General features: G+C 40.5%; 1 protein-coding gene across 13 annotated transcripts in view; it reads right to left on the bottom strand.

Annotated features, from left to right (window-relative positions):
- The window catches only part of DOCK10 (dedicator of cytokinesis 10), a 200,589-nt gene that overhangs the window by 32,156 nt on the left and 152,047 nt on the right, over positions 1 to 16,386 (bottom strand). For 12 of the 13 annotated variants that reach the window (XM_081910272.1, XM_081910278.1, XM_081910279.1 and 9 more), the window contains 12 exons: positions 15,832 to 15,901; positions 9,367 to 9,480; positions 8,212 to 8,283; positions 6,663 to 6,809; positions 5,682 to 5,765; positions 4,195 to 4,291; positions 3,920 to 3,964; positions 3,312 to 3,487; positions 3,094 to 3,210; positions 1,615 to 1,726; positions 216 to 337; positions 10 to 124 (listed from right to left, as the gene is read on the bottom strand). In XM_081910272.1, the coding sequence (XP_081766398.1) occupies positions 10 to 124; positions 216 to 337; positions 1,615 to 1,726; positions 3,094 to 3,210; positions 3,312 to 3,487; positions 3,920 to 3,964; positions 4,195 to 4,291; positions 5,682 to 5,765; positions 6,663 to 6,809; positions 8,212 to 8,283; positions 9,367 to 9,480; positions 15,832 to 15,901 (1,271 nt within the window). The remainder of the gene's footprint in view (positions 1 to 9; positions 125 to 215; positions 338 to 1,614; positions 1,727 to 3,093; positions 3,211 to 3,311; positions 3,488 to 3,919; positions 3,965 to 4,194; positions 4,292 to 5,681; positions 5,766 to 6,662; positions 6,810 to 8,211; positions 8,284 to 9,366; positions 9,481 to 15,831; positions 15,902 to 16,386) is intronic. The other variant, XM_081910277.1, reaches the window with a different exon arrangement.

Here is a 16,386-nt window from a genome sequence, read left to right as displayed (position 1 = left end):
TTTCCTCACCTTCCGAAATTGTTTTCATAATGTGAAGGAAACACATCAGGAGACTTCTCGTTTCAGCCTGATCTAGTTTGTCAAACCGAAGAGCTGACCCAATTAGGGATAATGGCCTCACAATCTGTTAGGAGTGAAATACAAAGGATCTTTGTAGTGACTTGGAGGCCTTCAGATTCTTAAAATGGTTTCCAACCATTCACATGCATGCATACCTTTTCACAGGTTTCTGTCGCCTCACTGTTCTTTTCGTTGGTGCTTGGGTTAGAGTCGAGACTTGCTAAGGAGCCTCTGGAGTCAGCATGGTTTGCTGCAGAAATAGCTACTGATGAAAAAGCTGGAAACAAAACCCACAACGAACATGCTAAAATGATGTTTATGGACACAAAAATTAGGCAGAAGAATGAAAACTCAAAGTGTAGGGTGGAAAAATGACACAGTTGTGGAACACAATGTAGCTCAATTAACGAAGACACTGATGGCCATGGGTCTGAGTGCATGAAACACTATTGACATAGCATGATAAATATACAGGGATATTTGTGCTGTTGTTATTGATGATGTTAGGTACATTCTGAGACACAATGGACCAAAGATCACTGAAACGAAGAATTTTATTACGCACAATTAGTATTGTATACAGATATAAGTGCATACATCGAACAGTCTTTCTATTATATCATTTGGGCCAGGAGTTAATTTTATTTATTATTACTTATTTTAAACACTTGTATCCCGCCTTTGGAAGGTCTCTGGCAGGACAAGGAGTTAATGATGCCCATGTTTCTGAGCTCAGCCGACCTCTGCTGTTGACTTGTGTTGGGGTGTTTTGCCACTCTGCATGTTCCTGCTGTAGGTGTGGAAAGTGTGGTGGATTGAATTCCTGATGGTGACTGACAGCATTGAGCCTAAAAACAGAGTGCTGAAGGCCAGCCATGAATTTGCTGGATTCTACGTTGGTCCATTAGGTCCATTGCCCACATGGGACCAATCTGGGCCCTTCAACTGCACTGACCTAGAGCTGGCACAGCAACATTTTTTTGGGAAGAAACACCCTCCAACCTCCCACTCTGACCAGCATAAGCCAGTAAGGCTTCAGATGTGCTGGTAAATCTGTCACTCCTCCTAGGTACAGTTTATAATTATGTACTATTCTAATTATTTACTTTACAAAAATAAGTACAGAACAATGTGACCTGTTCAAAGTTCTTTTATTTTGGGCACCAATTTTTACAGTCCTATGGTAACTACAAAGCAGGGGAAAGTGAAATAAACTGATTAACTCCTCTCCCCTGGAATTATGGGAGAAAGGAATATTTAAGAATATGCATACATTTAGGAAGCATGGAGAAATCCCAAAGGGATTAATCTTCCTTAAAACAAGAACGGGCTGGGCTCATGTTTGATATCATTAACAGAAGGAATAAGATAAAGTGTGGTGTGAGAGTGCTGTAGCTGTACAAACTGAAAAACTAACTCAGGCATTCTTTGGATGACAAAAATATATAATATGAAAGTTAAGTTTTCTTGCCTTGCATCTTAAGGAAAGAATCAGAGTTTAAAAACTGGTAACAAGCCTCACGGTAGAGCAACCTGCCCCATCTGCTTTCGTACCTGCTATAGAGTTAAGAACATCTTTGGAAAAAGAGGTATCTACAGAGTTTGCATGTTTCATTGCTGCCTGACTCTGAAATCCACCAGTAGTGCTCAAATCATCTCTGGATCCCTGGATTTCAATGAGAACAAGGGAACAACTTTAGTCACTCATATCATCAGCTTTTGAAAACAGCCTGTTAATTTGATCGTTATATAATTACATTGATACTGGAATGGCTTTCTGGCATGATGTTAAAAATAAAAACAACCCAGCATCTGCTGATTAATGCCAAGGAGAGCTTATAATCACTACCAAGTTAATCTTTCATATTTCTGTCTACATATTTTTCCTGTGTGCTCAAATCAAATTCAGATAAAGCCCTATTCATGTGCTACTTGTTTGCATATGCATGTAGAGCAAGGAGAGGGACCTTCTGCTGCCTTGGCTTCTAAGGTAAGTGTATTGGTTGACATATGAACCCTGTACATCAAGTCAGCCAATCTGAATACACTCAGTGGTTGCCAGTGGCAGAGCAAGGTCAAGTGGTACCAGGTGTGGAAGATTTCTTGTCCCCCCCCATTGAAATTATTATTATTATTATTTGCCTGCAACAATGGTTTGACTTTATTTCATTTTGGGGGGAGGAGCCGAAGTTGTTGAGCTTTTTGGGGGGACCGCGTGCCTTGCGATTAGGAGCCTGCCGGCCGCCATACACCTGAAAGAAAGCTGGTTGGCAGACCATTCCAGCAGAGGGAAGCCTGCATTTGTCAAAGCCACAGCATCTCTCATAGATGTTGACTGCCGCACAGCATTTTGTCACCCCCCTCGGAGGTGGCACCCGGGGCGGAACGCACCCACATTGCGACGCCTCTGGTGGTTGCTTCCCCTGAAAGTTGCTAGGTCAGGTGGGCTTGTCTCCCAGAGCATAAGAAGTTGGGAGTCACAGTACAGGGCCAAGGAGAGCAGGAGCAGCACAACATTTCATATGGTTTTGCTATGGAGGCTCTTCCAAGCAAGAAATCTCTTAGTGAGAGCACTAAATTACTACAGTCACATGAGTGGACCATATGAATGAATGCTTGAATTGGTACTTAGTTGCGTTATAGTAACTCTTCCTCTTGTCCTTTATCATCATCATTATTATTTTTTAATAGCCACAGTCACCTCTCAGGGTTTCAGAACAATAGCTGGATAATCCAGCTACTGTAATATAGCTGAGAAGCCTCTTTAGACAGGGCTATGTACAGGCTTCTAGATAATGTACGGTTAATTAATCCATAAGGGCTAACACAAGTCTGTTGAGGGCCCTCGAGGTAGATATATGAGTGTGTAACTCATTTAAGGGCCTTCAGCCTAGTGAATTTGGGTCAATTGTTGATAAATTAACCTAATTATTCACCCAGCAAAGACAGACCTGAAAACAGAAAGGTCTGCATGAATATGTAACAAAAATGACTCAAAATGAATTTGTGGAACAGAAGCTCACTCTCGTTTACCTGATTGGACGTATTTATGTTGAACGGAAACAGGTCCTTCATATATATCCTTGGCATGTTGTCCAAAAGCATGCCGTACAGGGGCATATACAGATTTGCTATCTTTGCCTGTTTCTCCTGGGGAAAAAAATGAAATTCAAAGAGAAAGGCTCACTGCAGGCGGCTGACTGGTAGATTTCAAAAGCACACAGGAATATGCAAGTAAGGCAAAAATTTACCAGGTCGGCATATCGATCATCAAAGGAATGTTTCGCCATGAGGTTTTTTAGTACTGCCAAGGCCATGTGCCTAATATCCTGATCTTCCTGGAGTGCAAACCCAACCTCTCGCAGAAGTAATCCAATTAAGAAATGCTTTCGGCAAAACTCATTTGTCACAGTATACTCTGGAATATCTTGAAGAGAACAGGAAAGAGGTTCATTGCATATTGCTAAAGTTATACATGTCCAAGAAACAGATATGCCAGCAAGAGGCTAGTACTATTATCAGCCATTGCTATTATCCAGTTAACTTTTGTTTTGTTTTTTAAAAATATCTTATTTTCACAAAGCTCTTTCGACTGAACCAGTTATTTTTTAAAGGTTCCTAAGGCAATAAAATATTAGCTATCTTTGCAAACATTTTTGTCAGGTATGGTTGGTGGATATTAGTCTCATCCAAGATCTCATATTATGGAAAACATCCAAACTGACTCCCAACTACCAACATTTGCAAATGCATGGCTTCAGGTAATATTGTAGCAAAATTCAGAAGTGCTATGAATGGGATTTGTGTGTTCATCCATTAATTGATGGTCATGGAAGGAATAAAACAATTCACTTCTTACCTGATGCATGAAACTGCTGTGTTGTTTCTGATGGTGTTGCTGGATCTTAAATGATTTTGCAGAAATAGAAGGGGAGGGGAAAGACAACAGTTACATTTTTATACAATGAGCTTACTTAGGAAATGCAAAACGGGCACTTTGATCCTTCATATAATTAGATTAAGCATCAAAGTTCCATTGATTTCCCTAGGGCTTATTTCCATGTAAGTGTCTTTAGGATAAAAAAAGTTTGTTTTCCTTTAAAAGAAATAATAAATAAATAAGGAAGTCCTTACCTGGTATGTCTGCAGATCTCATAGGCAGGCACAGAGGAATGAAGTGTTCATGGTTGCATACTTCTTGAAGAAAGTCAAATTTATACTGGAACAAAATCTGAAATGTTAAAATAGTGATTGTTTTGCACTCAGTATTGGAGATTTACATTTGCATTATATAGGTCACACAGAAAAGAGGAAACCAGTGGTCTGTCATGTAAAGTAAAACTGGGTTTGGTTTTGCTATTTCACTGCAATTTATTTTGGATCCTTAAATATATTTTATTTCATATGAGCATTAAATTGTACTGAATAAGAGGATACCCTTTGGGAGAGGGCAGGATATACTGTGTAATAAATGTGAAAATAATTCCCATATGTTGCATTTGTGTTTGGACTATCTATGACCCATGGGAAAAGGACTGTGTAAGCACTTCCTATTTACTCAAGAAGCAAGGGAATGTAGAACAGATATGGATATTGCACAGTTTGCTGGAGGAGAGCCTTTCAGTATTTCCCTTATAAATAAGCTTTCAACAAGGGGTGTATTTCGAGAGGAAATGCAGTATGCAGAGCGCCCTGCTGATGTAGGCATCCTTTTTACTGCACATCCATGATGATTTGTGCACATGATTGTGTCAGAGCAGTCACATGTGATCCTGCTTTGAATACTGTTTGTGTCTGCAAATGCTTTGGGTTGGTCTCATTTTTGTTGCCCCTCTGGATAGCAAAAATGTGGTAACATCGGGGAAGCACCACAGAACCAACTGAAATAGAATAATTCCACCACTGATGCATTGTTACTGGTCCAGAATGCACCCTCAATAAAATAACAGTCTGGAGGGGTCTGACGTCTTGGGGTGTGTAGTAAGACTGGGAATAGCTTTTGTGGCTGCACTGTATAGATAAATGTTGCATAACTGCTTCTACTTATGTTTTGGTAAAGCTTTGATTATAAATGCAACAGAAAAGTAGTATCTTGTAGAGACCAACACTCCATATTAATCCTGATGTTAGGATCGTCCTACTGTGTGTAGGACCCTGGGAGAGACACATGCCTGACTGGCATGTTCTCTCCCTCCTGGTCGGTCGTTCGGGAGCTTCAAAAGCTTTCTCCAGCCTGAACATCACAGTGACTGATACCAAGAGGCATTAGCACGCTTATGGATCCTGCAGAGTGTTAGTAGTTTGCGTAACAGACTCAGTAGCACAGCATTTTGGCTAATCTACTTTATTCACATATAATACACTTGGAGAATTCTGACTTAGCTCCTTCCTCTTTCTCATCAGACAGCAAAGAGAAAGAACAAAGGACAATAGTCCCACATCACGGAACACTGTAATACCAAACATCCTGTCTCCGTCACTTCCCACTAAGTGGAATGAAAACATACACCGTCATGTGACGTAAAACAATCCCATGACTACAAGCCTGGAGCAAGAATCCTAACACCTTATTCTTTCAGGTGCTGAAGAACTGGGCTGTACACACACATGATTTATCTTACCTTGTGGTCACCTGGTCCAAACATGCTTATATAGCTGTTGATCATCTTAAACACAAATCCACGGTCCATGAATGTGAAACAACGCTAAGAATAAAAATTGAGCTATTTTAATCATTCACCTCGGAAAGGGATTATATTAGCAGAAGAAAAGCAACAGAGCACCAAAGTTATCACAATCCTGTCAAACAATAAATTGACTGTGGACTATATCTGGTCTTGGGGACCAAATATTTGTCAGCAGTTTTCAGCTCAACAAGGAAGTCACCTTGTGTAAATGGCACTAAGAGATGAAGAGTCACAGTAATGTGGGTTCTTTTTTTGCAGGGAGGGGAAGCCAATGTAAGGCATTGTCCAGAAGCCTAACTATAGGTTTGACAAGCATGGATTCAATCCCCACCCCCACCCCATATATCCTTGGACTGACATTATGCCATGAAAAAAAAAATTAAGCTTTTGACATGGCACTAGAAATATGCTTTCTCTGCAACCTGTGATTTGCTAGAACTAGTGTCAGTGAAAACCAGGTGTCTGGTTCTATAAAGGGCTATAAATACAAACTGTATGGTAGTATGATAAAGTTGCATAGTATGCTAAATTAGCATGAGCTTCTCCACATGGAGTGTAGCTGCACAGCTTCCAGGTTCTGACTGTTCCAAGCTGAAGGCAAACAACATAGTGCTGCTTACCAGGTGCCCAGAAACATTTAAATGTATCACATAAGACTTTTACCATGTAGTGTAACACATTATGTTGTGTCAGCAACATGTAGAAAATCCACACTGTTTGTAGTGGCATTATGGATGTTGCAAAATAGGGCTGGGGAACCTCCAGATACTGCTGGACTACAACTCCCATCATGCCTAAGCACTGGCTGGCCTGGCCAGGGAACTGGAGTCCAATAACCTCTGCATCCCTGCCGTAAAATGTAGATCAGACCATACCAAGGCTAAGTAAAGGCTATCTGTGGTAAAAGCATCTTACCTTCAGAAACCTGCCAATGCTGTGATTTGCATTCCTTGTTTCTTCAAGAGCATCTCTGTGTTTCCAAACAACATGATCTGAAATCACCATGATGAGCGTATCCAGCTCATTTTGGAATGATTCTGGAAATCTCTGAGTGCGAGGCATCTGAACAGACAGCAGATGACTTCTTTAGAATATAAGTTTAACCCTGCCACCACTCAAAGTTCTCCAGTGGTTCTCCCCAGCCCACAAAACCCAACAAAGCTACAACTTTCAAAGCTATCAATATGAGCACTCTATAGGAGAATTTGATGGTATGAATAGGTTGTTAGGCAGAGTGGCCCACCCGTGAAGCCAGCTGAGACAACTGCCTCAGGTGGCAGGATCTCAATGTAGATCTCATGTAGGTTCAGAACCATGTATTGGAAGGGAGGAAGAGGTAATTATATCAGTTTTGCATAGGAACCTACTTATGGTAAGACAAACCATTGATCCATCTAACTCGGCATTGTCTATTTTGACTGAGCAGCAGCTCTCCAATCAAAGAAAGGGAGGGGGGTCCTCCAGAAGGATGGTTGCATCTGTGAACCTCCCAATGTTGTTCAACTACTAGCTATTGATTGTAACAATTAAAAATTGATTTTACTTGAGCTCCTATAAGTCCTACCAGCATGGCCAACTGTGAGGGATTATGGATGTTGTAGTACATATGGAAGTCCCACCCATGCTTCAAAATTACATTTGATGCGCCATGAGAGCACAAAAATGTACAATGCTACCTTATATTGAGTCAGACCATCTAATCCAACACTGTCTACACTGATTAGCAGAAGCTCTCTCTGAGGTCTCAGGCAGAGGTCTCACTTAAGAGGTCACTCTAAAATGGTGATACTGGGGATTAAACTGGGAACCTCCAGCATACAGAGTACATGCACTACCACTGAGTTATTGTCCTTCCAGTACCTAGAGTGCAGCCATTATATTATTAACTTTTGAGAAGCGACAGTCTATGCACTAGCTCACACATCTTTGGATCCTGGCAAATGCTACTTTTTAAGGGGAAGGGAGGGAAGTTAATGGGTTTTTGTTTTTTTACTTAGCTTATTTCTGGGAGGGAAAAAACTGTGCTTAAGAAAGTGTTTACCTGACAGCCTAATGAAATATAATTGGGACTGTGGAGTAATCACAGCCTTGGCTCTGCCAGACGGAACAAGATAAGGATTATGTCATGCACACTCTGTGCAATTATCTCTCCGAAACAGCAGATGTGTCGCTGTTGCCTCATTTCTCTGCCAGATACACATTTGATTCTGCTGGCTGTCTGTGAGCCAAGCTATGCATTTTCTTAGCTGCATAGGTCTACCTTTAACTTCAGAGTTTGAATATACCGGTATATATAGAGGTGTTTGATACAAATTATCTGTAGGGGTGTGTGTAACAATGGGTATATGCCAAAGTATTTTTTTATGCTCAGGGATGTTTTTGTTCAAGTAAGGTATTTTAAATGTGTGTCTCTGTAAAGATTGATATCTGCTTATTCATAATGGAGAGCAGCTCACAGTCTTACCTGTATTCTCTTTGTATCCACCAAATGCTGAGCCATTGATTTTAAGATAATTGCGAAAAAGAACCAGGAGTGCTATTAAAATTGGAAAAAAGAGAGAGCAGTAAGTTATCACAATGACAGCAATGCTCATTTCTTTGTTTTCCTTGTTCACCCTTACTTTATAGTTTCCTTCTTAAAATCAGAATGATCTCTGTAATTTAGGTGAGGCACGAAGAAAAGTTTTACCAACAAACAAACAAACAAACAAACAAATTTGGAGTTTCAATGGTCCAAATATTCCACATATTGCCATCTTGTTTCCAGAATCATAGAATCATAGAGTTGGAAGAGACCACAAGGGCCATCGAGTCCAACCCCCTGCCAAGCAGGAAACACCATCAGAGCACTCCTGACATATGGTTGTCAAGCCTCTGCTTAAAGACCTCCAAAGAAGGAGACTCCACCACACTCCTTGGCAGCAAATTCCACTGTCGAACTGTGGAAGCTGCTGGCAAGATTGTGAACACTGTAAGAAAACTGACTTGCTCTTCTATAATCAGGGATCTACTTTAATTCCCAGTTTGTATATGTGTGAATACAGAAGGAGTGTACTATAATTTTATTAAAAACAACAACCCACTAATAAGTTAATAGTTGTCCATAGAGCATATAGCACTCATTCAATTAATAACCAAAACTGAATGATCAACTTGGTGTGAACTTTCAGACTTCAGGGTGATTTCTAGATTAGCGTAGGGCAACAACGGAATCTAATGGGTGCCTTGCACTTGTAAAATATGTTGTGCAAACCCTAGTACAGCTGTTCCTATTACTAGGTAACAGTTAAGCTTGTGCACTACAGCTTGTGCAATCTAAGTCTCAAACTTCATGTGCAAATGCCACGTTGGATCTCATCCCATATCTCCACGCACTTTAAATGCTGACACCCCAGTCAAGAATCCCATATGAACTTCTATGGGCACCCAGTTGGGAAGATCTGTTTATGCAAACGGCTCTTTTCACTTCAGTGGAATGGATAACCCAACAAACACAAATGAAGTGAAGCACTCTCTGGTGTATGGAGCCAACGACACACAAAAAAGGAGCATGAAGAAAATGGTAAATCTATGCAAACCTTTCTAGAACTTGTAGCTTTGGAAAAGAAGAAAGATTCACCTTTAAAACATGTTTCACTGTTCTTTGTTCATTTGACTTCAACAGACCGGTCATATTCTTGGCCAGCTCCTCGTGAACTGTTCTTTCTTCAAATGACTTGGTCTTGAATACATACTAAATATACAATAATAATAATAATAATAATAATAATAATAATAATAAAGCACCATCCACATACACAGAGGAATAGCTGGCAGTGAGAAGGCTGGTCTCCCAAGACTCAGTGTAACATTCCTATTTGCTTTAAATGATTGACATCTGACAGAAGTAACAGATGTGTCACAGTGGTCTTTATATTTAAAGCAGAATCTATTGCACTAATTTCTCATTTCTGCTTTCTCAAGGATGAAGCGTATCAATTCAGAGTCCTCAGGTTCAGGAGGAATTATGTGCTTTCTAGATACAGTGGTACCTCGGTTTAAAAACTTAATCCATTCTGGAAGTCTGTTCTTAAACCGAAACTGTTCTTAAACTGAGGCGCACTTTCCCTAATGAGGCCTCCCGCCGCTGGTGCCCTTCCACCGTTCGGATTTTGTTCTTAGACCACGGTAAAGTTCTCAAACCTGGACACTACTTTTTTGCGGAGTTTGTAAACCGAATCATTCTTAAACCAGACTGTTCTTAAACCGAGGTACCACTGTATATAAATATATGCAGGAATAGGAATTATGAATGAATGCTTGAGGCCATGGCGATAATTAGAATCTCCATATCTTTTTGTTTATCAAACTGCAGAAATCCTGGATTGCTGTTCATAGCATGAGCACTTCAGGCTGAAGAGCTGGAAGCTTCTTTTGGGACAGGAAAGCGCTCAACGCTGTTTTTCCTTAAGTCCTTCTACCTTTGGCATTGGAAATACTGCTTTTATGGAGTGAGCTACATGCAATGTGGGGTTTCGGATCATATATTTCCCAACATCATTTTTTAAAAGCATTTTCTAAAAAGCAATTCTCTCTGTGTGTATGTAGATTTGGAGCTGTGAGGGATCTTAACTGCTTCCCTCCAGGGCAAGTCCCCAATGCAAATTGCCTCCCACCACTTAATGAAGATAAAATTGTGTGGGTACTAAAAGTGGCTTCATGAGGACAACTTGTCTCTTGCAACTGCAGTAGGGAGTTTTCCAAAAAGTACCAAAATTAAGGTTTGGCACTGCTCAGAGTAATCTAAATACAGTTGATTAATTCATCAAATAACCATTACTGTACAAGCATAACGAATCACTAAATATTGCCCAGCTATTTAAGAATTTTTAATGCAAATACATGTAATGTTGGTGTCTGGGCTATGATGTAATTAAAAAGAAGTGAAATCCTTCACAAGTCTGCTCAGAAGTAAGTCTTGCTGAGTTTAATGCAGATTACTCTAAGGTATAGCTGAATTTGGGAGAAAGGTCCTTTGAACTCAGTGGGTTTCCTTCCTGGGTAGACATGTATGGGATTGTACTGTGAATATGGATGCATACACACTATATATTTACAACACATTCAAAGCACATTCTTTCCTTCAAAGAATTCTGGCCCCTGTAACTTACCCATCACAGAGTTACAATTCCTAGCAACAAACTACAAGGCCCATATTTATTTGAGTGGGGAGGGAATGTGCTTTGATTGTACCTCAAAGGAATAGTGTATATGCAGCACATACTCTGGAAATTTTTGGTTTCATTAACTGATCCCCTGCTCTTTGCTTTCCAAATCATGAAAACACTGGACCCTGCACCAAAGTGTGGACAGAGCCAACCCTCGAAGTACGGTAAATGTTATGGCAGTTTTGTAAAACAAAGAAAGAAACAAAAACTCATTTTACAGGGCAATAATTATCTACTAACAAATGAGTAGAAGCATGGCCCACATTCCTATTTTACCTACAAGTTTGGTATAAGAATCATTAATGCTTGATTCACACTCTTCTTTCCCCTAAAGGGTCACACCACTTTTAAGTTTACTCACAGAAGCCAAGTCTTCTGATAATGGTGAATAGCAACACCTTCAAAACATGCCTTTTGAAATAGGCAATTAAATGTTGAACACATACATTTAAATATTAAAGCATCAATCCTGGCAGCACAAAATCATCAGCAGATGCAATTAGCTTGCACATGCACCATTCTTTGGCAATAAACTCTCCTTACTGGCCAATCTGGAAATGTATGGAATGTAGTAATTCGCACATTTAATGTTTTTTTCTGAAATATGGGACGAAGGGGCAAACCAGCCATTCAACCAATGCTGCTCTGAGCATATTAAGTCAGAGAATACTTTTAGCAACAACTAATTAAACACTTACACATTCCTCAGTCATTTACACCTGAACAATACACTACATCTAAGCTTTGCACCATTGTCACTCCAGGCATAATTTGGCTAATGAAATGTGACTTGCACAAGGAATTATGTACTGTGTATGTTGTGAAACAGCATTAAGCTTAACTGATCTTGAAATTGTTCCCTAATAAACCTTTCGTCACATATTCTTCATAGGTTGAAACTTGACACTACAGGAGATGCAAGGCTACGGTCTGAAAGAACAGAGTCTTATAGCAATTATGTGAAATCTTTGACCCTCCAAATATTGCTGAACTGCAACACCCATCATCCCCGACCGTTGCTGGGGCTGATGGAAGTTGTAGTTCAGCACCATCTGGAGGGCCAAAGATCCCTCACACCTGACCTACAGCATCTCTTTCTTTCCTGATTTATATAGGGATAATGTATATTTTGATATTGTCATGCAGAACAATGGTGTCATGCTTTGTGACAAATATCCGAAGAAGGGGAAAGGGCAATAATTCATTTGCAGCAGATGCTGACCTGCTGCCAAAGTCCAAATCATATAACAGCAGCAGCAGCGACAACAATTATTTGTAAACACTTCTGAGTGTTCAAAAACCTTCACATACATTGGCTGCATTTGCACATTATGGTAAATATAAAGCATGGCTTATCATACACGAGTGTGATCGTTTCATTCTTCCCCTCTTCTCCCACAAACCCTGGCTTAGCATTACATCCAAACCAGGTATTGTGATTTCTTTCAGTCCAGCAAATCACAAGTAAGCCAGGAGCAAACCTTGGATATAGATGATGGTTTGTTGGGGGCGAAACAAACCATGATCTCTGGTATGGCCATGATGCTAGCCAAGGGCTGTGGCTTGTTTCCTCCTTTTGTGAGTGGGGTTCATCATGACATACGAACTGGGCTGCTATCTTGTTTGAATCCTTACAACAACACTGTGAGGTGTATTAATATCCCTATGCAGCAGTTGGAGAATTTAGACTGAGAGGGAGTAGCTTGTTAAAGGCCACATAGTGATTTCACGTCAGAGGTAAAATTCAAGGTGCCTGATTCACAGCTCATTCTCTTAGCTACAACTGCAGAATAGCCCTTGCCATTCTTCGGAATGTTCGTTAATTATAGGGTTGCTTCTTTCTCTTGCAAGGTAGTTTTTCTAACCATTGCCCAATTTCTTTTCTAGCCAGTGCTATATTAAATCCCGTGGAAGCCCCAGGGCCCCTAGGCAGTCAAAATCTCTCCCCTCACCCATGTGGGTGCTCTAGTGAGATAACATTGAAATAGGAAAGCTTGATTGTAATGTTCTTTCAAGATCAAGTCAATATTATTTTGATCCATTGTTGTGGGGCCCCTAAAAGGCGTGGGGCCTATAGCCCAGTGCCTTCTCTGCCTATTTGATAATCTGGCACTGTTTCTAGCAATAAGTTCTTAAACCCTCGCTAAAAAACAACAACAAGCATACAGAATGAATACTAGTTTATTCCATTCGCCAAAATTATTCACGTAATCCACACTTGTATGCTGTATCCAATTACAATTTGAACATAAGAAAGGTGTTTAATTTCCTTTATCACACCCACTTTATTATTTTACTCATCATAGGTGTAAGCTTTCTTTACGCCAAAATTCAGCAGTGTAATACTCAGAGAACCAAACGGAAAAAGTGTTTCTTGTTTTGTTCTCACAAAAATGTATAACTACTGTAGATTCAATTTATTTTTTCTTATGCCTCTTCTAGGCACAAAATCAAGCAGTAAAGGATTTATATCCCAACACTTAATATTTCTGATGGCATATCTGCCTAACTGCAAATCTTCGTGATCTGTGACAATCTATGGATGCAGAACTCAGTAAATCTCACCCTAACACAGACATGGACTGATAACTGTAATTCTTAGCTTTAGTTCATTGCTGTCCTAAAGTGCTTCAACTAGTGTACACTCATATCCCAATAGCGAGTAAGAATACATTCACTTTTTGTTTCAAGAATGAACTGCATGAATGAAATAGCTATCACATATCAAACACCACAGCTAGACCTTTCATATCACCTCAAACACAATGCTTTACAATGGAAGCAGTTCACACATTCCCTTTCAAAACATTTGGCGGAAAATCACTGAGCAATGATTCTGAAGCTATGTACATGCATATGTGAATCAGACCTAAATTCACTAGTTCTTTTAACAAAATTTATGTACCACTTATTCTCTAGAAATCCTCTAAGTGGCTGGACTAATACGGTGCAACTCCAAGCCAGAGGTGAAGGCTGGCACCAACTGCTCTCTAAATTTTCTTATTCCTTTGTTCACTGAAACACAGAATTTTCTAAACTGCTGCTTTTGAACTAGTTTGTATGAGGTTTGCCAGTGTCTGTGAGTTGATTCACACTATTTATTTTTTTCTTACTTCAAGGAATTTTTGTTGTGATAAGTGTGCAGTAGAGATTCTCATATGGAAACATTTCATGTGAATGTGTTCAATATGATCCAGTTCTGTCCTTTCTAACCTGGTGCCTCCAGATGATATGGATTTGATCTCCATTCAGCCCCAGGCTTCAAGGCCATGCTGGCTGGGTTTCATGGGAGATGCAGGGATCCTGGTTGGAGTAAGCTGTTCTAGGTCTTTGCCATCCCTTCAAGAGACTGCAAAGTCAGATTTGTCTGAGGATAGGCATGTTGGCAGGCAACAGTTGGAACTTATTTGTAAATCAAGCTGTTATTTCTTATTGCTACTGGAGAAGATCACATGGTTCATTATTATCTATTGAGCTGCAGTTCTGTATTGTAAAGGTAAAGGACCCCTGGATGATTAAGTCCAGTGAAAGGCGACTATGGGGTTGCGGCGCTCATCCTGTTTTCAGGCCGAGGGAGCCAGCGTTTGTCCACAGACATATTTCCGGGTCATGTGGCCAGCATGACTTAAACGCTTCTGGTGCAACGAAACACCGTGACAGAAACCAGAGCGTACAGAAACGCTGTTTACCTTCCTGCCGTAGTGGTACCTATTTATCTACTTGCACTGGCATGCTTTCGAACTGCTAGGTTGGCAGGAGCTGGGACAGAGCAACGGGAGCTCACCGCATTGCGGGGATTCGAACTGCTGACCTTCTGATTGGCAAGTCCAAGAGGCTCAGTGGTTTAGACCACAGCGCCACCTGCGTCCCTGTATTGTAAGCAGCACATAAAGTGGTACATATCAATTCAAAAATCCATAAACTGGAAGATGTGCTACAGATCTAGGAACTGCACATAACTCCATGGATGCCAGGCAGTCCGTGTAACCTGCCCAGGAGGTTTGTGGCACCATTCATACCACAAAAACTACCACAGACGTATCAAAATTTTAAAAATCAGGGGGGGGGGTCCGTGGATTGGCTTTTGAAAAAATAGGGTGTTCGCAGTACTTAGCTAATTGGGAACCACTTAGCTGCCTGAACTCCTATGCACATGTCTGATGATGCATGATTTCTATCTGCCCCAAGGGTGGTATTGGTATAAAGACTGCATGTAATGTACTGAATGTGCATAGAGCTCTATGTATGTACATGCAAAAAAGTATCACTTCCCCATTCACCGAAGATAAATCAGCTGGGGGATATTCTTTCTCCTTTCAGGAAGTTAGTCTAATCGAGGTCTGCAGCAGGGACTTCTAAGTGGTTGCACTGAATTTCTGTACACAAGGATATGCTTTTAAGGTACTTGGTGCCAGCTTCCTAAATATCCCGGCAAGTTTGATGGCGGTTTTGAGTGAGGAGTGAATGGAGAAGGGGCATAACAAGCAGTGCAGACTCACGATAATGTGCAAAGAATCATGCTGGAAGATTATAAATATTTAACATACCATAAGCAGGTACAAAAGCACTGTAATTTGGACAAATAAAAAAAAAGTTTCTTAAGAAAATAATGGGGAAAAAATAAGGAAATATTACGGCACAAGCAATTTCAAAGCACACAGAAAAGCATCGTTATTAAAATTGACCACTGAAGCCAATTTGACCATTTGTCAATTCCTTGTAAGAGGAGCAATTGATGAAATCATCACAGTTAGCTAATAAAGGAAGATAACACACCTCTTACAACAACGTAAAATGCTACTTGCCATCAGAGAGGAAACCTGAGATAGGTATGTAATGTAACAGAGATGATCAAAAAGTGAGTTAAATGCTCTTACCTTTACGTATGTTTGGATACAGTGGTCTAATTGTTCTTCATGGAACTTGGCAACAATATCAGTAAGCACCCTGTAAAGTTAAATTATTGAATGATCATGAAGATACACCTTTTCCCTTGGAGTTGTTTGACATTCAGCATGGAACACAAGAAAATTGAATTAATTAAGGCAGAGATTTTCAATCTTTTTGAGTCTATGGCTCCCTTAACTGACTGCATTCTTTCTGTGGGGCTCAGGAGCCCAGTTATGTCACCCCTTGCCTGCAGAGCTGGCCGCCTCTTGCCCTTTTTCAAACACCCTTTCTTGTTGAGTGTTCCCTCAGCCTCCTCTCCTCTCTTCTTGGGAGTCCTCAGGGCAGAGGAGGTAAGGAAGGAAGGAAGGAAGGAAGGAAGGAAGGAAGGAAGGAAGGAAGGAAGACAGAGGCCAGCACTGCCCGTGGCACCCCTGACCATCATTCAAGGAACACCAGGGTGCCATGCATAGCTGTCAACCTTCTCTTTTTTTTGTGGGAAATTCCCTTATTCCAGCGCCGTTTCCCACTGCTTCCAGTTGCTA

Source organism: Podarcis melisellensis (genome assembly GCF_964234715.1).
Source record: "Podarcis melisellensis genome assembly, chromosome: 5".
In the NCBI taxonomy this organism is placed as follows: Eukaryota; Metazoa; Chordata; class Lepidosauria; order Squamata; family Lacertidae; genus Podarcis; species Podarcis melisellensis.
The sequence above is the reverse complement of the archived record's forward strand: the minus strand, read 5'-3'. Positions and strand labels throughout refer to the sequence as shown.